The sequence below is a fragment of the Hemitrygon akajei genome, chromosome 1, assembly GCF_048418815.1.
Source record: "Hemitrygon akajei chromosome 1, sHemAka1.3, whole genome shotgun sequence".
Taxonomy (NCBI): Eukaryota; Metazoa; Chordata; class Chondrichthyes; order Myliobatiformes; family Dasyatidae; genus Hemitrygon; species Hemitrygon akajei.
Window position 1 is genome coordinate 33,443,784 of NC_133124.1, and position 27,206 is coordinate 33,470,989.

At 40.7% G+C, this 27,206-nt stretch overlaps 1 protein-coding gene across 3 annotated transcripts in view; it reads left to right on the forward strand.

The window, feature by feature from the left end:
• Positions 1–27,206, forward strand: part of eya1 (EYA transcriptional coactivator and phosphatase 1) — a 191,619-nt gene that overhangs the window by 66,936 nt on the left and 97,477 nt on the right. For all 3 annotated transcript variants that reach the window (XM_073040646.1, XM_073040663.1, XM_073040654.1), the window contains 3 exons: positions 12,040–12,214; positions 23,203–23,345; positions 23,816–23,899. In XM_073040646.1, coding sequence (XP_072896747.1) covers positions 12,040–12,214; positions 23,203–23,345; positions 23,816–23,899 — 402 coding nt within the window. The remainder of the gene's footprint in view (positions 1–12,039; positions 12,215–23,202; positions 23,346–23,815; positions 23,900–27,206) is intronic.

The following is a 27,206-nucleotide window of genomic DNA, read 5'->3' on the forward strand; positions in this document are numbered from 1 at the left end:
TATCTTTCCTATAATGCCATGTCTTCTTATCTTGTTTAGCACTCTCATATGCAGCACCTTGTCAAAGACCTACTGAAAATCCAAGTAAACAACATCCACTGACTCTCCTTTTTATATCCTGCTTGTTATTTCCTCAAAGAATTCCAAATGATTGGTCAGGCAAGATTTTTCCTTTAGGAAGCAATGCTGACTTTGGCCTACTATTAAGTCCCTGAAATCTAATATTTAGTAATGGATTCCAACATCTTCCCAACCACTAAAGTCAGGCTAAATGGCCTATAATTTCCATTCTTCGACCTCCCTCCCTTCTGAAAGAGTGGAGTGACATTTGCAATTTTCCCATCCTCTGAAAGATAACCTCCACCATTTTGAAGTGACTGATTGCCCATCACCAAAGCACCTGTTTCCTATGATAAATTCTTTTAAAATGCAAATTAGGTGCATAATCGGATTCCATTAATGCACTTGCTATTTTTGTAGAAGCTAGTTGTGGAGTGCACGTTGACTAATCAGACAGGATGAAGAGGTCAATACTCCCCAATGCCATTAGGCTTTACAATTCTACCGCCAGGACTTAAGAACTTTTTAAAAGCTATTATTAATGCTTTTTGAGATAGTGATTTAGCTGCATATCATATTTTTTACTGAGTTAAGTATTGTATGTAATTAGTTTTGCTACAATAAGTGTATGGGACATTGGAAAAAAAAGTTGAATTTCCCCATGGGGATGAATAAAGTATCTATCTATCTATCTATCTGTCTATCTATCTATCTATCTATCTATCTATCTATCTATCTATCTAATTGCACAGGAATTAAGTGAGTAAAGCAAAACCCAGCTGGAAGCTTGAAATTCTTTCTCTGGGGCCATCGACTGATATGTCATGGATTCTAAACCCACCTTTTCTTTTCATCACTACTCCACCTAGTCTCACAACCTCCCCACCCTCCACCTTCCCCCCACCAACTACTAAACCCCCAAAACATTCAGACTGTTTCAAAATAATGCTGACGCCTTCAATCTCCTCAACCTGCCCTCTACCCTTTTGCCAGCAGAGGATCGGTGTTCCAATGGTTCTCTCTTCTTTTTTAGCTTAATCCCAAGTGGGAACAATTTCAATGTTTACATTGATCTGCAACTCTCTGTTCAGATGGTACCTACACCAGTTCAGGATATGCAGTAGATATTCAAGTGCTGCCCTATTGGTGCATCAGTATCACTGATTATTGGATTGATATGGAAGTCCGTACACATTCAGTAGGGATGAGGGCAGAATTTGTCTGCATTGCATCCATTTCAATACAGAAAATCATAGTGAAGAGCATTATTTGGGGTATTATGCCAACCTTCATTGATACTGAAAACATGCTCAATTCAATAACATATTGTATATGTTCAATTCAATATCATATTTCATGACACTATTTTATGACTTTTGGCATACGTTAAAAAGTATCTTAATATATCTTTAAGAACCCTTTTTTATAACTTGCGCTGTGGTTGCCCTCAAACATCTATTTGCATTTGAAATAATGGGGATTATTTCATGGTGACTGTCAGTCATGCTAAGCCTCCCGTGAGTGAGATGTTGGTCCTGCATTGGAATTATACAATCTCTTGAACTACCAACAAAGGAAACGTACCTCCAATATATCAGTATATTTGAAACAATGGCCAAGGCACATTGCAGGGTGTGAACCATTTGAAAAGAACACATCTCATTCTGAGTAATTCATAATTTGAAGTAAAGAGTGAGAGACATCGTTGCAAGGCGGGAGCTGTTTGAAAAGAACAAGTTTCATTCAGACAACCCACACAAAATGCTGGTGGAACACAGCAGGCCAGGCATATCTATAGGAAGAAGCACTGTCGATGTTTTGGGCCGAGACCCTTCGTCAGGACTAACTGAAAGAAAAGATAGTAAGAGATTTGAACGTAGGTGGTCATGCACTTCAGTAGTCGAAATATATGTGTGGACTATTTTCTGAATGGGGAGAAAATCCAAAAATCTGAGATGCTAAGAGACTTGGGAGTCCTTCTGCAGAACAACTTAAAGATTAATTTGCAGGTCGAGCCAGTGGTGAGGAAAGCAGATGCCATGTTAGCATTCATTTCAAGAGGTCTAGAATACAAGAGCAAGGATGTGATGCTGAGGCTTTATAAGGCACTGGTGAGGCCTCACCTTGAGTATTGTGAACAGTTTTGAGTCCCTCATCTTAGAAAAGATGTGCTGGCATTGGAGAGAGTCCAGAGGAAGTTCACAAGGCTGATTGCAGGAATGAAAGGGTTATCATCCAAGGAACATTTGATGGCTCTGGGTCTGTACTCACTGGAATTCAGAAAGATGAGGGGGGATTTCATTGAAACCCTTCAAATGTTGAAAAGCTGAGACAAAGTAGATGTAGAAAGGATGTTTCCCATGGTGGGAGAGTCTAGGACAAGAGGGCACAGACTCTCCTTCAAAACAGAGATGCAGAGAAATTCCTTTAGCCAAATGGTGGTGAACTTGTGGAATTTGTTGCCACATGCAGATGTGGAGGCTAGGTCTTTGGGTGTATTTAAGGCAGAGATTGATAGGTTCTTGATTGGACATGGCATTAAAGGTTACAAGGAGAGGGCCGGGAACTGGGGTTAAGGAAGAGAAAAACAAAAGGATCAGCCGTGATTGAATGGCGGTGCAGACTCGATGGGCCAAATGGCCTAATTCTGTTCCTATGTCCTATGGTCTTGTAGACCACGTCCTGGCTACTGCTTGGAGACCTGTATATAACCCCCATCAGGGCATTTTTACGCTTACATTTCCTTAGCTCTGTCCTCAAGATTTCTCCATCTTACTAAGCTCTGTCACCTCTCTTTAAGGATTTGATTTGATATTTTACCAAACAGAGCCACCCCACACCTGCGTACCTCCCTGTGCTTTTGATACAATATGGATCCTTGAATGTTAAGTCCCAATTATGATATTTTTTCAGTCACGACTCAGTGACATCCACATTGTCATACCTGCTAAACTCTAACTGCGCTACAAAATCATCTACCTTACTATCTATACTGCATGCAGTCAAACATAACACCAACAGTCCTGTGGTCATCACCGTTTTTGATTTTGCCCCTGTTACACTTCAACTCATCCCATGGTCTGCAATTTTGACCTATCATCTGCCAGTCCTTACAGTCGCCTACACACTGCCTCTACTTATACACCAACTGCCCCTTCCTGAACCCCATCCTCCTGCCAAATTATATTAAGCCGTCCCCAACAGCTCAACCTGCCTGCAAGGATATTGGACCCCCTCGGGTTCAGGTGTAACCTGTCTTCTTTGTTCAGTTCATACATTCCCCAGAAGAGATCCCAATGATCCAGGAATCTGAATCCTGACCCCTGCATCAATTCACACACAAAATGTTGGTGGAACACAGCAGGCCAGGCAGCATCTATAGGGAGAAGCACTGTCGACATTTCGGGCCGAGACCCTTCGTCAGGACTGACTGAAAAGAAAGATAGTAAGAGATCATCTTTTCTTTCAGTTAGTCCTGACGAAGGGTCTCGGCCCGAAATGTCGACAGCGCTTCTCCCTATAGATGCTGCCTGGCCTGCTGCATTCTACCAACATTTTGTGTGTGTTGCTTGAATTTCCAGCATCTGCAGATTTCCTCGTGTTTGCCCTGCATCAACTCCTCAGCCACACATTCATCTGCCAGTTCACCCTATTGTTACTCTTACTGTCACATAGCACAGGCAGCAATTCAGAAATTACTATCCTGGAGATCCTGCATTTCAGTTTTGTACCTAACTCCTACTTATGTCATTGATGCCAATATGTACCAGGTACCTGCCTCCTGCAACTTAAGGGTGACTACCTCCCTCTAGCTCTATTTATCGCCTCCGCATTTTCCCGTATGATCTGAAGATCATTGAGCTGCAGTTTCTTAACACAGTCTCTAAGGAGCTGAAGCTTGGTGCATTTCACACAGATATAGTCTTCAAGGAGACTGGAGGTATCCCAAAGTTCACACATCTTACACAAAGAAAATACCAGTAACTCTGACCCATTCTCAGCACATTAGCTAACAGACAAAAAAGAGAACACAAACTTACTGGAAACTTCTCTTGCCTGCTCTTGCTGAGACCTGTTAAGCCAAAGCCTCCCACTCTTAACACATTGGCCCACTTCAACAATTGCTGCTTGGCTTGCACCTCCCTTCTTCTTATTGGCTCAAAAGAAATTGACTCCCAATGAAACTTCAACACGAGGAAATCTGCAGATGCTGGAAATTCAAGCAACACACACAAAATGCTGGTGGAACACAGCAGGCCAGGCAGCATCTATAGGAAGAAGTGCTGTCGATGATCGGGCCGGGACCCTTCAACGGGACCAACTGAAAGAAAAGATAGTAAGAGATTCAAAAGTAGGAGGGGGAAATCCGAAATAATAGGAGAAGACCAAAGGGGGTGGGGTGAAGCTAAGAGCTGGAAAAGTGGTTGGCAAAAGGGATACAGTGCTGGAGAAGGGAAAGGATCATGGGACGGGAGCCCTAGGGAAGAAGAAAGGGGGAGGGGAGCACCAGAGGGAGATGGAGAACAGGTAAAGAGTAATGGGCAGAGAGAGAAAAAAAAGGGAGGGGGGAAAATAAATAAATCAGGGATGGGGTAAGAAGGGGAGGAGGGGCATTAACGGAAGTTAGAGATATCATTGTTCATGCCATCAGGTTGGAGGCTACCCGGATGGTATATAAGGTGGTGTTCCTCCAACCTAAGTGTGGCTTCATCTTGACAGTAGAAGAGGCCATGGATAGACATATCAGAATGGGAATGGGACATGGAATTACAATGTGTGGCCACTGGGAGATCCTGCTTTCGCTGGCGGACCGAGCACCCTTGCATTTCATTTGCCACTTCCTTGCCCATCCTCCTAATCTGTCTAAGTCCTTCTGCATCCTACCTGTTTCCTCAACACTACCTGCCCCTCCACCAATCTTCATATCATCTGCAAACTTGGCAGCAAAGCCATCTATTCCATCATCTAAATCATTTATATACAGAATAAAAAGAAGTGGTCCCAACACTGACCCCGGCGGAACACTAATTTTCACTGGCAGCCAACCAGAAAAGGATCCTTTTATTCCCACTTGCTATCTCCTACCAATCAGCCAATGCTCTAACCATGTTAGTAACTTTCCTGTAATACCATGGGCTCTTAACTTGTTAAGCATCCTCATGTGTGGCACCTTGTCAAAGGGCTTCTGAAAGTCCAAATATACAACATCCACTGCATCCCAGAATTTCAACAGGTTTGTCAGGCAGGATTTTCCCTGAAGGAAACCATGCTGACTTTTGTACTATCTTGACCTGTGTCACTAAGTACTGCATCACCTCATCTTTAACAACTGACTCTAGCATCTTCCTAACCACTGAGGTCAGGCTAACTGGTCTATAATTTCCTTTCTTCTGCCTTCACTCCTTTCTTAAAGAGTGGAGTAACACTTGAAATTTTCCAGTCCTCTGGCACCATGCCAGAGTCCAATGATTTTTGAAAGATTATTATTTCTCCTGCCTCATTTTCTAGTGGTCCAATATCCACTATCATTTCTCCTTTATTTTTAACATACTTGAAAAAAACCTTTACTATCCACTTTGATATTATTTGCTAGCTTGCTTTCATATTTCTTCTTTTCCATTCTAGTGATTGTTTTACTTGCTCTCTGCAGGATTAAAAAAATTTCCCAATCCTCTATCTTCCGACTAATTTTTGCTTTGCTTTGTTGTATGCCCTTTCTTTTGCTTTTACAATAGCTTCCCTTGTCAGCCACGGTGGTACTATTTTACCATCTGAGTAGTTCCTCATTTTTGGAATACACATGTTCTGCACCTTCCTCATGTAGCCCCCTGGTAAGCCTTAGGCTCGCTCAGCTCGCTTCCGCCTAGGGGGAGCAGCCTTCGGCCCTGCCAAACTGGGCAATCAGCTTGTGTGGATGCTGTGTGATGTCCCCACCCCGCCAAATAATAGACAGTACACCATATGCGATTAAATGATTACACTTTATAGATCTTACTGGAACTACATACTTAGTAGAGATACAATATAAAAGGAAAAGTAAAAGGCACCAAACTTATCAAAGTCCAACCACTTCATACACAACCATTGGAGCTCAGTTAACGAAGTCTTCTTGCCACCATTCGAGCCCCTCCAACCTCCTCGACCCGCCACCTGGGACCCACAACGGTGGTCGACCAGACGCTCCACACAAATCTGTCCTCGTCTCCTCTCCTCGCTGAAAACCCTGGGCCTCGTTCAATTGCCCAGCTTACAACATCGTGTCTTCTTCCTCTAACCCCCTCGCGCCGTCTCCTCCAATGTCCGCGCAACACTAGCTTACAGATCCACAAGAAAGAATAACATCTATCCCAATTGGTTAACAAATGAATACAATTCTCGTTATCAGTAATTATAACCCAAACAAGCTGCGAGAGAAAGCACTTTCACTAGTTAACATAACAAAGAAGCATTTTTACTTTTGACATAACAAAGAAGCCATTTTATTAGCCTTAGCAGTAACATAAAAGAAGAAACCCCTTACACTCATTTTTCCCAGAAACACACACCATTGCTGCTCTACTGACATCCCTGCCAGCAGCTCCTTCCAATTTACTTTGGCCAACTCCTCTCTCATACCACTGTAATCTCCCTTACTCCACTGAAATACTGCTACATCAGACTTTACTTTCTCCCTATCAAATTTCAACTTGAACTCAATCACATTGTGATCACTGGTTCCTAAGAGCTCTTTTACCTTAAGCTCCATAATCGCCGCCAGTTCATTATGTAACACTCAATCCAGTATAGCTGTTCCCCTAGCAGGCTTAATAAAAAAACTGCTCTAAAAACCCATCTCTTAGCTATTCAACAAACTCATTCTCTTAAGGTCCATACCATCCTGATTTTGCCAATCGACCTACATGTTAAAATCTCTCATGACTACCATAACATTGCCCTTTTGACACGCCTTATCTATTTCCTGTTGTAATCTGTGGTCCATCTCCCAGCCACTGTTGGGAGTCCTGCTATCAATGTACCTTTACCCTTGCAGTTTCATAACCCAACCCACAAGGATTTAACATCTTTGGATCCAACGTCACATCTTTCTACTGATTTGATGCCATTCTTTACCAGTAGAGCCACACCACCCCGTCTGACTATCTTCCTATCCCTCTGATATAACGTGTAACCTTGGACATTCAGCTCCCAACTGCAACCTTCCTCCAGCCACGATTCAGTGATGGCCACAACATCATACCTGACAATCTGTAATAGTGCAACAAGATCATCCACCTTATTTTTTATACTATGCGCATTTAGACACAACACCTTGAGTACCGTATTTGCTATCCTTTCTGATTCTGCATCCCCAATGTTTTGATCCTCAGCCTATTGGCTGCAACTAAGTCCCATCACCTGCCTGCCCTTCCTGACAATCCGACTGCATACTACCTTTACTTTTTTACCATCTGACCTATCCTGAGTCCCTTCACTCTGGTTCCCACCCCCCTGCCAAATTAGTTTAAACCCTCCCCAACAGTCTAATAAACCAGCCTACGAGAATATTGGTCCCCTCAGGTTCACGTGCAGCCCGTCACTTTTGAACAGGTCATATCTCCCCCAGAAGAGATGCCAATGATTCAAGAACCTGAAGTCCTGTCCCCTACAGCCGCTTCTCAGCTACACATTTATCTGCCAAATCATCCTGTTTCTGCCCTCACTGGTGTGTGGCACAGGCAGCAATCCAGAAATTACTATCTGGGAGGTCCTGTTTCTCAGCTTTCTACCTAGCTCTCTAAATTCTTTTTTCAGGACCTTTTTGCTTTTTCCTCCAATGTTATTGGTACCGATATGTACCAAGACATCTGACTGCTCCCCCTCCCTCTCCAAAATGTTGTGGACACGATCTGAGACATCCCTGACCCTGGCAGCGGGTGTCCCGTTCACGTCCACAGAATGTCCTGTCTGTTCCCCTCACTATTTGGTCCCCTATCACCACCGCTCCCTTCTTCTCTCTCTTTCCCTTCTGCACCACAGACCCATGCTCGGTGCCTGTAACCTGGTCGCCATGGCATTGTCCTGGGAGGTCATCCCCCACAAAAGTATCCAAAGCCGTGTACTTGTTCTTGAGGGGAGTGGCCACAGGGGCGCTCTGCTCTAACTGCCTACCTCCCTTTCTCCAGGCAGTCACCCAGCTACTTGCCTTGAGCAACTTTGGGATGACTAGTTTCCTGTAATTTGATCAATTATCTCCTCAGTCTCCCGTACAAGCCGAAGGTCATCCAGTTGCTGCTTCAGATCCCTAACACAGTCTTCAAGGAGCTGCAGCCGGATGCACTTCACATAGATGTAATTCCCTGGTAGACTTTGGGGAACAAATTACAATGGGAGATAGAAAAGACATTTTAAAAAGGCAATGTTGTGATAGTCATGGGGGATTTCAATATGCAGGTAGATAGGGAAAATTATGTTGATGCTGGATCCCCAAAGAGGGGATTTGTGGAATGCCTACGAGATGTTTTTTGGAGCTACTTGTTTTGAGCCCATTAGGGGAAAGGCAATACTGGATTGGGTGAGGTGTAATGAACCAGATTTGATTAGGGAGCTTAAGGTAAAGGAACCCTTAGGGGAAAGTGATCACAATATAAAAGATTTCACCCTGCAGTTTGAGAAGGAAAAGATAAAGTCAGATGCCTTCACTTATGGAAGACACTAGCTATAAGCCAGAAATATGAGCATTTCAGGGGGAAGAATGGAATGTAGCTGCTATCACTAAGGAGAAGGTGTTGGGAAGATCTCAAGGTAAGTAAGTCACCTGGACCAGATAAACTACCCCACAGTGTTGTAAAAGAGGTAGCTGAAGAGGTAGTGGAGACATTAGTAATGATCCTGCAAGAATCACTTGATTCTGGAATATTTCCAGAGAACTGGAAAAGTGCAAATGTCACTCCACTCTTTAAAAAGGGAGGAAGCAAAAGAAATAAAATTATATGCCAGTTAGCCTGACTTCAGTGGTTGGGAAAATGTTGGAGACCATTATTAAGGCTACTTAGAGGCACTTGATAAAATATACCAAAGTTAGCTTGGAGGAGAAATCTTGCCTGACAAATCTGTTGGAATTATTTGAGGAAATAACATGCAGAATAAATAGAGTAAACGGATGTTGTTTACTTGGATTTTCCAAAAGCCTTTGTCAAGGCCCTGCACATGAGGCTGCTCAACAGGATAAGGGCCCATGGTATTACAAGAAAGATACTTGGATGGATAGAAGATTGGCTGGCTGGTATCCATTTAATTTGAGCTCTGTACCATCATCTAACTGCACCTCTACCTCAGTTCATCTGTTGCTGAAACTTTCATCAACATCTTTAACACCTTTGCACAAAACTAATAACAGTACTTCTGGTCACTGTCCCGGATGCCACCTTGAATTAAGATCATCTGAAGCTTTCCTGCTTGCTTTGTCACCTGCACCAAGCCCTCTGGACTATTCCCGTCACTGCTCAGAGACCTGCGATGGCTTCCAATCAGTTTTTGAACTCCTATTCTTTCATCTCAAATCCCTTCATTGCCTGAACTTTCCATTTTATCATACCTTTGTTCAGCCAAACAATTCTTCAAGATCCTTGAACTGCTCTAAATGTGGCCTGGAATACATCTTCAATTTTAATTGCTCAACCACTAACAACCATGGTACTTGCAAACCTGTTGCAAAGGCATCTTATTCCTTCTGTCCACCTTTCTGCCTCTCTTCCCATCTATGCTTTAAGACACTTTTTTTTTTTGTTAGCTATGTCTTTGACCAAGCATTTGTACTATACCCAGCATCTCTTTATGGAATTTGGGGTCATATTTAACAATAATGTTCCTGTGCAGAGTCCTAGACTAAAGCTGCCACCTCCCTGTAAATGAAAATTGTTGTTTTCTGATTTCATGTTTGATGAAAGAGGAGCTTCTTTGCAGAAGTGAAAACTGGGATGAAAGGTGTGCCAAAAAGTCACTGTGCAGCAATAAAAATCACAGCTGCTGAAACATTAAAGTAGCTTATGCAACCACACAATATCTGTACAAAGCTGTTCTTAGTTGTTCAGACTATATCAACGTGTTCCACAAGCAATCTCTCAAACTGTAACAATGCTTTATATAATTCAGTGAAAATATTATTGAATGTATACGCTTAGAAGTTTCTGCCTGGAACAAAATTCTTAGATATGTACAGTATAAACAGTGTCTAAGTAGTACAATACAGGAATGCCAAGCTGACTTAGAAAAAGGTAATGCAAGCTTAATACTGCAGCATTCAAATCACAGAATACCAATATCTTTGGCTTCTAGTTGCCAAATTGATTCAACCAAGAACATTTTATTAATAAGGTGAGTTTTTCATCACTGTGTTTACGTGTAAGTAATGTATATTTCTTTTATTTTTGGTTGCTAAAGATATTCTATTCAAGGCCAGCTGAATCAACAGATCACTAGAACTACTTTGGTTCTTAAACACCCAGCATTGCTACAACAATTATTCGGCAAAGATTTTAAAATCTTAACTCAGTTCCATTGCTCATATTATTGATTCAATACTGAATTATGTTTAGCAATAACAAAACACTATTCATTGTACTGTTACCCCACTGAGCAATTATATTGAGAATAAAATTGTGAAAGGTCAATAACTTCTTGTACTCATCAAAGACAATTGGGTCAAAGACAATGTGTTAGAGACAATCCTCAAATAAAAAGTAGGATAATAAGCAGAATTGGAAACTTCTGCCGGACCAAAGGCGAAGGTGACATCTTCATGTGTTAGAGTCAGAAATAGGAAGGGAAAGTTTAAAGTTACTACCTAGGTATTGAGGTCAGTAATGAAGGAATGGCGGTCAACATTCACTGAGGTTAAACCTGAACAGAGACTTTTGAGGGATTTTAAGCAGACCCTTTCTTGTCAGCAAAGAACTGATGTAATGTAGGGCTTTTCACAAGTATCCCTTATGTCTGTGACCATGACAAGTAAACATAGGTTTTTAACCAATAAGATAAGGAATTTTAAACCAAAGATTATGAATCAGAAAGGACAGATTATATGCAAATAATGTAACAAAAATGAAGTAATAATTAAGAAAGAAAGATGAATTTAAAAGAGAAAGTTAAAAGAGAGGTGCCAAAAAAAGAGAAGTTAAGGAACTTTATATTCTGAAGACACAAAACTCCATACTTTAATGCGAGTCACCCATTGTTTTGTGCTCATCATCTCTCCTGGTCTCACACATAAATTAATGTAACATCCATGGACTGTGAATAGTTTTGCTTGTTCTACCTTTCCATCCTTTAGTAGATGCACAGACCTCTGTGTACCCATGGAAACACTTTTTTTACCCCTACATAGTATGCTGCAGTTTTTCATATATTCATCAGAGATCACTATCATCTCTGAGTAGAAAGGTGCTTGTTAAAATCCACCTTCAAAGACTGGAGAACAAAAGTTTTGCTGATGCACTAGTATAGTGTTAAGGAACTCTTTACCTTGCCTGATGATTCACTTTTCAGATGAGATGCTAAACCTTGCAAGTAAAATAAAAGTTGTATTCCGCAACAGCAAAGAAGCATTAGCCAATGTTTAACTCCGTCAGTAATATCTCTACAAAACATTATCCAGCAGCTGGAGTAAAACTTTAATTAATAAATTCCCTGCATTAAAACAGTCACTACTCTTCAAACCTACTCATTGGATGTAAAAAAAATTGTGAAGTGCATTACAGTTGAGAAAAGTGATAAAGGGATGAAAATTCTTTCTGCCAGTGTCTGTCTGAAGTTTGGGGTTGGCTTTCACATACACTGGTTCACATTTATTCATTCACCCAGCAGCTGTTTGTAATGTTTCCAACTACCTATTAATATCTAAATAAAGCAAAGAATATTATATACAAAATAAATATGGTTTATTATAATTAGGAAATAACTGCATTAAATTAAATCTAAATCTGTTTATGTTGCCTTTTCTAGGAATATTCTTACACGGGCTTTGGCCAGGGGCAATATGCACAGTATTATAACAATTCTCCATATACTTATATGACCAGCAACAACAGCAGTCCAGCACCTCCTTCGACCACTACAACATATCAACTCCAAAGTCCACCATCTGTCACAAGTCAGGCTATTACAGATGCCGTTACAGGTAATAAAAACACTTCTAAATTTACCTGATGTTGAAATTTACTTCCAGGAGCTAAATGTAGGAAGTAAAATATTCAGGGATTCAAATTATTTGAGGTAACTTAGTTCTGTAATTCAATTACAGTCACGTGGAATACAGATCTGAAGATATGTGTTAAATCTCATTGTGCCTTTTGGGAATTTAAATAAACTTAATTTGGCAAATCTTGAACAAAAAAATGTTGGTAACAGGAATTCTGATCCTGACACAGCTAAATGTTGTAAAGCCAAGCCGGTTCAACAGTGATCATTAATAAAAGATATCCGAAGTCTTTCCCAAATTTGACCTTAATTTGACTCCATAGCAACATCGATGTCATAGACTCAGCGGACTTGGTATTGGTCCAGTGAGCCATTCAGTTGTTTCAAAAAACTACTTTGCAGCTAGAAACTGTAGGTTTGCCAGAATATAAATGCTACCCTCTTCTCTTAAGCTATGTTCCTGTCTGTGGAGCCAACTAATCAGCAGAAAAGATAGAGCGATTCTCAGCCAAGGGCAAGACTGAGGAAAAGCAATCTATATCTGTGCTAAAAAGAAGGTTTGGATATCTGGCTGGGTTTATGTAAGTGGAAGAAGACCTTCCACTTGTTGTCAGCTATGTTCTCCAACTTCATTGTTTAAAGTTTGGCACGTTAGAGGAGAATTAGAAATAGGCAGATAATGATCCATCAACAAGTGGACATAGAAAAGAACTAGCAGCAACTGAAACCTATTCAAGTCCAGGTGAATGTCCATTAAAATAAAATTTCCTTCATTATTTTGGCCTAACAGCTTTTAGTAATACAAAGTACATATATGTCATTATATACAACCCTGAGATTCACTTTATTGTGGGCATTCACAGTAAATACAGGAAACACAATAGAGTCAATAAAAAACCACATCCTACAGGGTGGACAAACAACAGTGTGCAAAAGACAACAAACTGCAAATCAAAAGGGAAAAAATAACAACAAATAACTAAGCAATAAATATCGATAACATGAGTTGAAGAGTCCATACGTTGTGGGAACAGTTCAGTAATAGGGAGACTGAAGTTGAGTGATGTTAGCCCCTCTGGTTCAAGAGCCTGGTGGTTGAGGGGTAATAACTGTTCCTGAACCTGGTGATGTGAGTTCTGAGGCCTCTGCACCTTCTTGCTGATGACAGCAGCATAGCCTTATGATGGCTGCTGCTTTCCTGTGACAGCACTCCGTGTAGGTGTGCTCAATGATGGGGAGGACTTTACCTGTGATGGACTGGGCCGTATCCAGTACTTCTTGTGGATTTATCCATTCAAGAGCAATTGGTGTTTCCATACCAGGCTGTGAAGCAACCAGTCAGTATACTGTCCACCACCCATCTATGGAAGTTTGTCAATGTTTTAGATGACGTGCCAAATCTCCACAAAATTTGAAGGAAGGAGATAAGCTGCCATGCTTTCTTCGTAATGGCACTTATGTACTGGACCCGGGACCCGCCCTCTGAAATGATAACACTGAGGAATTTCAAGCTGCTGACCCTCTCCTTCTCTGATTTCCACCCCCCTTCCCCCCACTAATGAGGACTGGCTCAAGGACCTCTGGTTTCCTCCTCTGGAAGTCATTAATCAGCTCCATGGTCTTGCTGATATTGAATGAGGAGTTGTTGCTGTAGTATCACTCAGCCAGATTTTCATTCTCCTTGCTACAGTATATGCTGATTCGTTACCACCTTAGATACGGCTAGAGACAGTGGTGTCGTCAGCAAATTTAAGTATGGCGTTGGAGCTGTGCTTAGCCTCACTGTCATATTATAAAATGAGTGGAGCAGGGGGCTAAGCACACAGTCTTGTAGTGCGCCTGTGCTGAGGTTGATTGTGGAGGAGATGTCGTTGCCAATCCGAACTGACTGGGGTCTGCAAGTGAAGAAATTGAGGATTCAGTTGCACAAGGAGGTATAGACCCGAAGGTCTTGAAGCTATTGATTAGTTTTGAGGGGATGATAGCATTGAATGCCGAGCTGTAGTCAATGAAGTGCATCCTGATGTATGCATCTTCACTGTCCAGATGGTTAAGTTGCAGGACTAACCTCCAGAGTCCTGTGTCATTGATCCAGGGATTGAGTTTGAATTCCACTGTTGTAGCTATAAAAGTAAACTGTAAATTAATCTGGAATTTAAAACAAAGTGAAGCTTGACTCCGTGAAGGCAATAGACTATTGTGAAAACCCACATGATTCACTGGTGTCCTTCAGGTAAGGTCAATAGTTCAAAGGTCCAAGCAAATTTATTATCAAATACAGTATGAGTATGTCACCATGTTCTACCCTGAAATTTATATTCTTGCAGACATTCACAGTAGAACAAAGAACTACAATAGAATCAACAAAAACTACGTATAAACAAAGACTGAAAAACAATCAACATGAAAAGAAGACAAACTGTGCAAATACAAAAATAAAATTAATGTTGAGAACATGAGATGTAGAAACCTTGAAGGTGATTCTATTGGTTATGGTATCAGTTCAGAGTTCAGATGAGTGAAGTTGCCACACTGGCTCAGGAGCCTGATGATTGAAGATAATAATTGTTCCTGAACCTAGTAGTGTGGGATGCTAGGCTCCTGAATCTTCTTCCCAATTACCGCAATCAGAAGAGAGCATGGCCTGGATGGTGGGGGTTCTTGATGACTGATGCTGCTTTCTCATGGCAGCACTCCTTGTAGATACACTCAATGGTGGGGATGACTTATCCTCCCCATCTGCTGTACATACACAGTCTCTCTTTTGTGTGACTCCAAGCCCACAGTTTGAGTTGACTCTTAACTACTTCCTCAGTGTAAGGGCAGTTGGGTATGGAATATATATAGGCACTTTCCTAAAGTGGGCATGTAACAGCAACTGGTAAACTCAATGTCACACTTCAGGAAGTCTTTGAGTGATGCCTCAAGTAAAATAAATGATCAAGGCAATTTAGCTCTGCACATCCATAGTACTATTTTTTTTAAAGTACTCTGGTTTAAGCACCACATGTGGTTGAGCCTGGGATCAGATAGGTGAAGGCTGCATAGAACTATAATCAGTATCACATATTGAATGTAGCCCTTATCCTGAGACAGTCGAATCCTGAGAGTGATATGCACCAGGCTTGTGTTCTTATTGTTGGTTCATCATGTTGGGTTTGGAAAGTATTCGAAGGGACCAGATATGTAAGTATTGGGATAGATAGAGACTGATTAGGGATCGTCAATGTGGCTCTATGCTTGGTAAATTGTACGTAAACAATGTTATAGAATTTTTTTGAGAAGTTACCAGGAAGGTTGGTAAACGCAAGGCAGTGGATGTTATCTACAAGGTCTTTGAAAAGGTCCCACGTGGGAGGTTGGTCAAGAAGTTTAAGTCGCTTGGCGTTCAAGGTGGAGTAGAAAATTGGATTGGACGGAAGAAGCCAGAGAGTGGTAGTAGATGGTTGCTTCTCTGATTAGTGGTTATGCCACAGGAATTAGTGCTGAGTCCGTTGTTGTTTGTCATCTGTATCAATGACCAGGATTAACAAATTTGAGAATGACACCAACATTGAGGGTGTAGTGGACAGCAAGGAGGACTATCAAAGGATCTTGACCATTCGGTGAAATGAGCTGAAAAGTGACAAATGGAATTTAATACAAACAAGTGTAAGGTGTTGCATTTTGGGAGGACCAGGGCAGGTCTTACACAGTGAGAGGTAAGGCACTGAGGAGTGTGGTAGAACAGAGGGATCTAGGAAAATGGATCCATAATACCTTGAAAACAGTGTCACAGGTAGAGAGAGTCATAAAGAAAGCTTTTGGCACGTTGACCTTTATAAATCAATGTACTGAATACAGGAATTGGGATGCTATGTGGAAATTGTATAAGACATTGATTGGTGAGGCCTAATTTGGAGTATTGTGTGCATTTGGGTCACCTGCATACTGGAAAGATGTAAATAAGATTAAAAGAGTGCAGAGAAAATTTACAAGGATGTTGCCAGGATTTGAGGACCTGAGTTATTGGAAAAGGCTGAATGCTTAAGACTTTATTCCCTAGAATGTAAAAGACTGAGGGGAGATTTGATGGAGGTAAACAAAATTATGAGGGGTATAGATAGGGCAAATGTAAGCAGGCTTTTTCCTTGGAGGGTGGGTGAGATCAGAAGTAGAGGTCATTGGTTAAGGGCGAAAGTAAGAAATTTAAGGGGAACGTGAGGAGGAACTTCTTCACAGAGGGCAGTGAGAGTGTGGAACGAGCTGCTAGTGCAGTTGGTAGATGCAGGTCATTTAAGAGAAATTTGGATAGGTGCATGGATGCGAGGAGTATGGAACACTATGGTTAGGGTGCAGGGGAATGGGACTAGGCAGGTTAATAGTTCGGTATGGCCTAGATGGGCCAAAGGGCCTGCTTCTTGTGAAGGCCATGAGACATAACTTCCCATGAATTTTTGCTCTATTGTATGCCCTCAGACATGGAGCTAGCAAATGCCCAATCTTATAGCTTGTCATCCAGCTCTCTAGGCCAAGACAAGATATCTCAGTCTTTCAAGCTACAGAGATTCAATCTAGACCCATTGATCTGCATCTTCTTTATCTTAAGCCTCTTTAGCCTGCCTTTATTTTTATATTCCTTAAGCATTACATCCTCCTCAGCCAACTCAAACAGGACACATCCCAAGTGTCATAATGCCAGGATTTAGGAAATGGTGTTTGGTCCTTTAGATATTTTTCCCTGGCAATGTCAGGTAGTTGGTTGCTGTTATCCATTGGTTATGTGCCAGAAAGTTAATATCTACCATTTTTATCCCATGATGTGTGTGATTTTACACACATAAAAAGGCTGTTAAAGAAGTTTTCTCTTCATAGTAGTCTTCACAACTGGCTGGTGTGTTTATGGACATTTTTAATCTCTCCCTCTTCCAGTGTGTCATGCCCTCCTGTTTCAAATTGTCCAGCATTGCCCTGTCGCACTCACCTCAATTATTACCAAATGCTTTGAGAGGCTGGTTAAAACTACATCTGCAGCATGCTACCACCCACACTGGACCCCCAACAATTCGCCTACCGAAGGAACTGGTCTACTGATGATGCCGTAGCCACATCACTGCACCTGGAGAAGAGGGATGCCTAGGTTAGAATGCTGTTCCTGGACTACAGTTCAGCATTCAACACCATAATTCCCTCCAGACTTGACAAGAAGCTCAGAGACCTCGGTCTGCACCCTGCCTTGTGCAGCTGGATCCTGGACTTCCTATCGGATCGCCGACAGGTGGTGAGGATAGGCTCCCTCACCTCTGCCCCTCTGATCCTCAACACAGGTGCCCCCCATGGTTTTGTCCTGAATCCCCTCCTCTACTCTCTTTACATCCACGACTGTGTTAACATACACAGCTCCAGTCTGCTGATCAAATTTGCAGATGCCTTATTTCTGGTGGTGACGAGACAACCTACAGAGAAGAGGCTAACACCCTAACACAGTGGTGCTAAGATAGCAACCTCTCCCTCAATGTCCCAAAAAAAAAAGAGCTGAATCTGCAGGATTCTACAGGTTTGGACTCTGGCATGGTGCCAGAGGACTGGAGAATTGCAAATGTCACTCCACTCTTGAAGAAAGCAGCAAGAAAATTATACACCGTTAGCCTGACCTCAGTGGTTGGGAAGATGTTGAAGTCAATTGGTAAGAGCTTATGCCAGTAACTTTGCCGTAATGCCATGGGCTCTTAACTTGGTAAGCAGCCTCACATGTGGCACCTTGTCAAGGGCCTTCTGAAAGTCCAAATATATCCACTGCATCCTCTTTATCTATCCTGGGTGTAATCTCCTCAAAGAATTCCAACAGGTTCATCAGCCAATATTTTCCTTTGAGGAAGCCATGCTGAATTTGTCCTACATTGTCTTGTGTCACCAAGTTCTCCATAACCTTATCCTTATCAATTAACTCCACAATCTCTTTCCTCAAGAGCAGGGATGTGATGCTGAGTCTTTATAAGGAACTGGTGAGGCCTCACCTTAAGAATTGTGGACAGTTTTGGGCTCCTCACCTAAGACAAGTTGTGCTGGCATTGGAAAGGGTTCGGAGGAGGCTCACAAGGAAGATTCTGGGAAAGAAAAGGTTATCATATGAGGAATGTTTGATAGCTCTGGGTTTGTACTCACTGGAATTTAGAAGAATGAGGGGGATCTCATTGAAGCCTTTTGAATGTTGAAAGGGTGAGACAGAGTAGATAGGGAAAGGATGTTTCCCATGGTCGGGGAATCTAGGACAAGAGGGCACAGCCTCAGGATAGAGGAGCATCCATTTAAAACAGAGATGTGGAGAATTTTTTTTAACCAGAGAGTCATGAATTTGTGGAATTTGTTATCACAGTCAGCTGTGGAGGCCAGGCCGTTGGGTGTATTTAGGGCAGAGCTTGATGGGTTCTTGATTGGACTCAGCATCAAATGTTACGGGAAGAAGGCTGGCAAGTGAGGCTGGGGAGGGGAAAAAGGATCAGCCATAATTGAATGGTGGTGCAGACTCGATAGGCCAAATGGCCTAATTCTGCTCCTTTGTCTTATGGACTTAGAACCTTTTGAACAAAAAGGAATTCCTGCACTCCCTTGTCTAATCAATGAGATGTTCTCACAACCATTGATCTCACTTTAAGGACTCTTTATCTTGTTATTTTATGTTCTCATTATTTATTGCTACTTATTTATATTTGCATTTGCACAGATTGTTGTCTTCTGCACTCTGGTTGCTCTTTCGTTTATCCTGTTGTAGTTACTATTCTATGGATTTGCTGAGTATGCCCACAGGAAAATGAATCTCAGGGTTGTATGTGGTGACATATATGTACTTTGATAATAAAACTTCCTTTGAATTTTTTGAACTTTTTCATTGTACAGAAGTTAATTTGAGACAATTTTCAGTGCACTTTTCAAGTGAAGATTGTGCACGTATACAATACTGATAAAGAACTCTGCTTCAACTGAGAATGCAGATCAGATGAATGATAGGTTAAGTAGCTGGGATCTTGTGACAGATTTGTTCAGCCCATTGTGTGTTTTTTTAACCCTGTGAAGATACGTATCTGATGAAACACCTCCAAGCAAAAACGTGTGGTGCTAGTATTCACAGTGACCACCAACTTTCTAGACGCATTGCACTTCTTTTGAATGGATGGCTACCTCAGGGTGCCAAAACAGAGGTGCTTTATTTTCCAAAGCTGCAAATGATATATTATAACTAGAGTGAAAAGAATATATGCTTTTTTATTGTTCACCAAAGGGGTTTGTGTTGAATTGCATGATTTAATGTTTCACATTTTAAGAAATCCTATTTCCATCCAAACTCTACACACATGCCTCACATACAATACAATATGCAAGATATTAGAATTTAGTGAGAAGTTAACTTTGATCAGTCAAATTGCACACTGCCACTTCTGTAACAATTGCAGAAATTCCTCCTCCAAAATGATTATTTTGTAGAATAATGATGCAGAAAGAAACATCTAAGCATTTTAGGCCCACGAAGTATCTAAAAATAGAATAAAAGCCTTCTGAGAAAAAGATTACCAAATTATAAGTTCACTCAAGTATACCAGTTAAAGAAATTAAACTGCCAATAATTCGTCCATTATATTTTCAGAACAGAAGTGCTCAGGTATTTTGAAGAGCAGGCAAACGTAATTCAGAATACTGTTTACACAGTTTTATAATTATTGCTCTTTAAAGGGTAGTAACATTATTATAATTCAGATATTCCTCCTGATGTGTTTTGTACATTTCTTTTTGAAGTTTTGGAAGGGTCCATTTTTAGAAAGACAGTGTGGGGTTGCATTTGTTGGAATCTGCCAGTAAGTTTAGTGGACAAGTATTTGCAAATGAAACAAGTGCTGACCATGGGGGAAAAAATCATGAAAGTCAGCTAAATACTAAAGTAATTAGTACATAGTGCTTAGAAAAATAGAGGGCTATGGGTAACCCTAGGTAATTTCTAAAGTAAGTACATGTTCAGCATAGCATTGTGGGCTGAACGGCCTGTATTATTCTGTAGGTTTTCTATGTTCTAATTCCTTTTAAGTTTGCCATTTAACTAACCAAAACAAAACTAGCACAATATGGCACTGTTAAATGCAAGTAACAGGCCATTTAACGTCTGTGCAGACAAACATATTGATAACAGCTATGATGACATGGTTCAGAACTTACTGTAAGTTTAATTTCTATAACTGTGCCAATCTGGACCATGCTCTGCCTTGAAAAAGTTCTTGTTGAAACATAATATGTACCTATTTGAAACTGTCAGCTAATTGGGCACAGCATTGAACATCGTACAGATCACAAGAAATTCTATCATTGTGATTTAAAACAAAAAACATAAAGTAGGCTCCAGCCATCGGGAATAGAACAATGTAGTTATCTGAAGATAATATGGAACAAATCCTGGGAATCCAAAGCAAAGCAGAAATGCAGGGAAATGTCAGTGAGTCAAGCAGCAAATGTAAAAAGTGAAGCTAGTTAATGTATCAGGTCAGAGAAGAAAATAAAGTGACTGAGCATATTATCTATATCTTGAATTATCTGTATCTAAAAGTTTAGATTTTCAGGTCCCAGCACTTGGGCATATGTGACTACAGCAAAAGAATTACTATCTTGTTAAGTTTCGGCAAACGTTAGTCTTCCTAGATTTTTCTTGGTTTAGTCCATTTATATATTGGGTACCAACACCTGATCTGGACTCATCTCCTCAATAAAATAAGAGCCCACTTCAAAGGAAAGGGATCGAGAAATTTGCACTCTTTCAGTGTACATGGAGAACAACCCCAAATATACATGCAGCTGTAGACCCACAGGAGGAGGACAAAAGGTTTCCCCGTGTTAGTAAAGAGCACATTTACAAATCTACATTTAGAATGAATTGAGGGTGTTGCGTCTGTGCGAGAAATTGTGGCTTGAATGCACAATTTTTATTTTACTGAGAGTTGCCAGAGAAATAACATTTGCTGAGTTTACTAGTGTCTTCCCATTCTTCATTCAAGTGGTCTTGAGCTTTACAGCTAACACATGGTATAACTCAGTATTTCAGAGTGGGTCTCATAACATACCTGTCCCTCGAAGTAGGATAAATACTTTGTATCATTACCATTAACCATGATAATATTAGATTTACTTATTTGATGCCAATCATACTGGTTTGCATCAAATCACATTTAAGCTAATTTATTGATGTTCTATAGAAATTTTTTATCAGATTCCAGCAATTCAAATGTGCATAAAATGGGAACATTGATATCCCAGAGTAATTCCACTTTATATATCAAAGTAGGCTGATGGCTTGAGATGGGGCAAAACTGTTAATCCAAGCAAAGGAAAACTGTGACCCATTTTAATAGTTCTCCACCTATGCTTTCTGTCTCTTTTCTTCCAAGAGAATGTGTGCAAACCTGCACTCTGTTTCTGAGAGTGCAGTACAGGTGACAACTGTGTTACTGGTGTGGGGGCTGCATTTGTAGAAAGTGGGGTCCACATTGAGAAAAGTAAATTCTGTGTTTATTCTGGATATTTTCCACATAATTTCATAAGGTTGATTCCATATCCCGGATTTTTTGGGAGTGATTTGTGAATTCTGTAAATGCAAATTCCATTGCCCAAGCTGCCATATCAGAAGAGTTCTCTGTACGACACTTCCTTAAATTTGGGCCTTCAGAAATCACTAAATCTGATTTTGAAGAATAAACTGATTTTATAATGATTTATATGCCTTGCATTTAAAACTATTTTAGAGCAAATTCGCAGTATAGTTACAGAGGTGTAGGCAGAAAATAAAGAAATGGCCCGGTAGTCCATGTCTTTCTGATGATGTTCCTATGACGATCTGGGTTCCTGATGATCCTAAAGATGGATATCTGACAATACAGCTAGAATATGAAGCTGCATTATACACTTTGTCTGTTTGAGGCCTTGTCCTCACAATCTTCACATTCACAAGTGAGAAAGCAACTGTAAAACCACAATAACACTTGGAGTTAAATCTTTGTTATAACAGGGGCTCCCAACATTTTTAATGCCGTGAGCCCCTATGATTAACAAGGGGGTCTGTGGATCCCAGGTTGGGAACCCCTGTGCTGTAGTTAAATAGATGAGTTAAATAAAAAGTTGAAATTTTTCAAAGATCTGTCATATTAAGAAGTATACAGAACTTTCCCTGATAGTTTGAATCGGAAGACTAATTTAGTAATTACTTTCCAAAATATGGTCGCCTCACTATTGGAAGGATGTGGAAACCATAGAAAGGGTGCAGAGGAGATTTACAAGGATGTTGCCTGGATTGGGGAGGATGCCTTATGAGAATAGGTTGAGTGAACTCAGCCTTTTTTCCTTGGAGTGACGGAGAATGAGAGGTGACCTGATAGAGGTCTTTAAGATGATGAGAGGCATTGATCATGTGGATGGTCAGAGGCTTTTTCCCAGGGCTGAAGTGGCTAACACGAGAGGTCACAGTTTTAAAGTGCTTGGAAATAGGTACAGAGGAGATGTCAGGGGTAAGTTTTTCACGCAGAGAGTGGAGAATGTGCGGAATGGACTGCCGGCGACGGTGGTGGGGGCAGATAAGTTAGGGTCTTTTAAGAGACTCCTGGATAGGTACATGGAGCTTAGAAAAATAGAGGGCTATGGGTAACCATAGATAATTTCTAAGGCAAGGACATGTCCGGCACAGCTCTGTGGGCCAAAGGGCCTGCATTGTGCTGTAGGCTTTCTATGTTTTTATGTTCCTAATATAGAAAGTAGAGTATCTCAGGAATGTATTTAACATTCATCTGTTAATATTACAAACCTAATGTTGTCTTTATCACCAAAAAAAAAAGAATCCTCTACATTATCCACCATATTAATGCCTGGTTGTAAGTTTATTCCCTCTTAAGATGCAGCAAACACACTTGTATAAAAACCCTTCAAGTGAAGGAGGAAGGTGAAAGTCAGTTTGCATTTCAGGTGAATTCGGTACCATCCACAGTCCATCCGCAACCATCAAAGATTCAGAGTCGGATCGGTTACGTAGAGCTTCAGATGGAAAATCACGTGGCCGGGGTAGGAGAAATAATAACCCGTCTCCTCCTCCAGACAGTGACCTTGAGGTAAGACTGATATCTGGATGCCATTAAGAGTGAAACGTTGAAGTGATGTATGAGCACAAATAAATGCTCCACTTCCTAACATCATAATGATCTTCAGCTGATAATAAAAGATTTGAATTGTTTAAAATCTTTTTGCTTCCACAGTAGCAGTTTATTGTATTGATGTTTTAATGCTAATTCTCTTGACGAACGATCTGTTAACTGAATGAATTAGTTAATACAATGCAATCTGGTTACCACCAAGCACTAAGCTCCCATCACCTGCATGCATTACCTCATTTGATGAGTGGCTTAACAATAGATTAGGCTGGTCTCAGGCTTTGACTTTAAGTCTTTTGGTGAGTAATGTAGAAACCTGGGTCATGACATAGTAGCACTTAACAACAACTCCCTCAGGTTTTATGATTATTGATTGAGGTATCCTTTTACAATATGCAGAGGACAACATTGATTTCTTTGTCTTTTCACAGCGAGTGTTCATATGGGACCTGGATGAAACTATCATTGTTTTTCACTCTTTGCTCACAGGGTCCTACGCCAATAGATATGGACGGGTAAGTACCAAACAAAGTGACTGTGCACTTTTAGATTATTTTTTTCTGAAGAATGTCTCATTGAGAAATATGATTAATGTTAGATTTTATTGAAAGTTTGTCATCATTGGAAGTTTATTTCATGATTATGTATAAATTTTAGGGATAACTATATTTGGCAGAAACATTTAAAAAAGGTTCCAAAGTAGTTATGAGTTATGTGTGATGGGTTTGGTCTCTTACTGAATTCCTACTGTGATTTTTGAGCAAATGTTTGCCTTGCTTTTGAAAGGATTACCTTATCTTCTTATGGAACTACGTTTCTCATTGATTTACCTCTAAGAAAACAATATTATATAGGATATAAAAATGGAAAATGTGGACATAATAAAGTTAACGAGGGAGAGATTTGCATCAAAGTCTGTGCTGCCTACCCCTTTGTCATATTTACAGCCCGGGACTTTGCTGGGTGGTCGACCCAGTATTATTCTTAAGATGATTTTATGTAGTTGTTTGATAAAACTGAGAGACCGTTTCAGAGGGCAGTTAAGAGTTGCAAAGCAGACCAGACAACACAATTCCCTTGTCCAAAAGACATGAGAAACAAGCAGATTTTTATGGAACACGGCATCAGTGTTCTGAGCACGACATCAGGCAGTTTGCTGAGTAACATATGGCCAGGGATAGTGCCACTTCTATTGCCCAACTAAAGTCAGGGTCAGAATTAGGAACATTCTGGTTATAGTTTTATGATAGGATGAATGAAGGCAGTACTTCATGAAAAACATGATATAACCATAATACTGGTTACATATTGCACACCGCTTCCAGTTTTTACCTTCATTAACTTTACTGGCTCTAGAGCAGTCATTAATATGCCACCTGTTTCACGTTGATTTATTGACAAAAAAATTTTCTCCCCAGATTTTAATCTGCATCATTGAAAATATTTGAATAGCTCTTGAATGTGTTTGCTTATACAGTACACATCACTGCAGCTGGTTTCTCTACCGAATCCAAAGTAAATAACATAATAACGCTGGTTTGAGGGTGTGCAGGAGTGGTAGAGAAGTTGCCAGTGCAGTAAGAGTCAACTTTTAAGGATAGTAAGGTCAATTTGCATGCATAGCTGAAGGGAAAATACTGAGGATTCTACAGGTTTGAAATTAAACAGGAAATACTGAGTAGGTCAGATAGCACCTGTAAAGAGAGGGAAAACAGAGGTATTATTTCATATTGATATTTTTTAAAAAAAATAAGTCAATGATGTGTGCTGTTAACATAATAAAATGACTCCAGCCTTTCAAAAGAGGATGATCAAATAATGTCTAATTCTGAGTGACATGAGAAGAAATAGCAACTTTAAAAGAATGTCTAAAATGATGAGATGGGGAAGATTGAGGTGAAGTTGCTAAGGCAGTGGGTAGTGCTGCAGAGATCAGATTCTAATCCTCAGGTGCAGTTGATGCAGAGTTCCCTCTGGGTGATTTTGTTTCCTCCTTCAGAGAAAAAGAAATTCTTGTGGGTTAAGCGGCTACTATATATTGCCCCTCCCTCCAGTGTAGATGGATGGGAAGAGAATGGGGGGCAGAGATGGGAAATGAGACAGGTGGGCTTGTACTGAGAGCCAGCATTAACCTGTTCAGCCAGGTAGTCTCCCTCTGAATTGTAAAGAAATACAAGAAATATAATGATCGGTGAAATCGTTTATTGTGTAAGGACCAGTGAAAATCAAAACTGAGCAAATGCACAGAATTGGACGGGTGCAGACGTTTAAGGGCTTGTAGACCTGGAGGAGGTGAAAATGATCAGAAAATGTGGGGCATCTAGAGGTTTGAAAACTAGATTAAGGAGTTTATAATTAGGTGTTGCTGAATCTGAAGACAGTGAGCTAATAAGTGTGATTCATGATGGGACTTAGTGTGAGCTTGAGTCCAACTGTAGATGGGCTTAGTTTGTGGAGTGCAGAATGAAGGGAACGAGCAATGGAAATAGATGTATTTAAGGGCAGCAAACAAGTGAGTGGAGATTCAGCAGCAGGTAAGCTTAGACAGAAGAAGCTAATGTTACAGAGTTGAAAAGGTGAATGTTGGAGGCTTTGGCAATGGCCAAGAAATTTTTGAGGCTGAAAGCGATCTCTCACTGAAATGGGACACCGGGATGTAAATGGTGTAGTTCAGCCTCTGATTATAACTGGATAGAGTGATGGAGTCAGCAGATAGAGAACTGAGTTTGTGACAGAGTTCTAAACAAATATCAGCATTGTCAACATTGTTCTTTCCTACATGCAATTTAAGTCTTGGATCTTTAGTGTGCTAGATTTGAGTTGTCAGGCAGGACCATTTGTTGAACAAGCTTACTTCCTGAGTTATTTAGTATCAAGCCTATACATATATATCACTAACAGCATGTCTTTGCAATTTTATTGAAAAAAAGGTTGAGTTCCTTACCTTTGAAACCGTCAGCTCCCCAAACCGGTTCAGTCTTGGATACAAAGTACACTTATTACCACATACAACCTTGAGAGTTGTCTTCTTGAAGGCAGCCCCAAAACAAAGAAATACATAGAACCCACACAACAAAGACCATCAAACACCTAAAGAGCAGAAAAAAGAGAACAAGCCACAAGACCATCAAACCATAAGAGATAGGAGCAGGATTAGGCCATTCAGCCCATTGAGTCTGCTCCTCCATTTCATCATGCTGATCCATTTACCCTCTCAACCTCATTCTCCTGCCTTTTCCCCATAACCTTTCATGTAACTATGAAAATGGACAAGGGGGAGCCAGTGGATGTAGTGTACCTGGACTTCCAGAAAGCTTTTGATAAAGTCCCACGTAAGAGATTAGTGGGCAAAATTAGGGCACATGGTATTCGGGGCAGAGTACTGACATGGATTGAAAATTGGCTGGCTGACAGGAAACAAAGGGTAGTGATTAACGGCTCCCTTTTGGAATGGCAGGCTCTGACCAGTGGGGTACCGCAAGGTTCGGTGCTGGGATCGCAGCTGTTTACAATATACATTAATGATTTAGATGAAGGGATTTAAAGTAACATCAGCAAATTTGTTGATGACACAAAGCAGGGTGGCAGTGTGAAATGTCAGGAGGATGTTATGAGAATGCAGGGTGACTTGGACAGGTTGGGTGAGGGGGCAAATGTATGGCAGATGCAGTTTAATGTGGATAAAGGTGAGGTTATCCACTTTGGTGGCAAGAACAGGAAGGCAGATTACTATCTAAATGGAGTCAAGTTAGGAAAAGGGGAAGTACAACAAGATCTAGGTGTTCTTGTACATCAGTCAGTGAAAGCAAGCATGCAGGTACA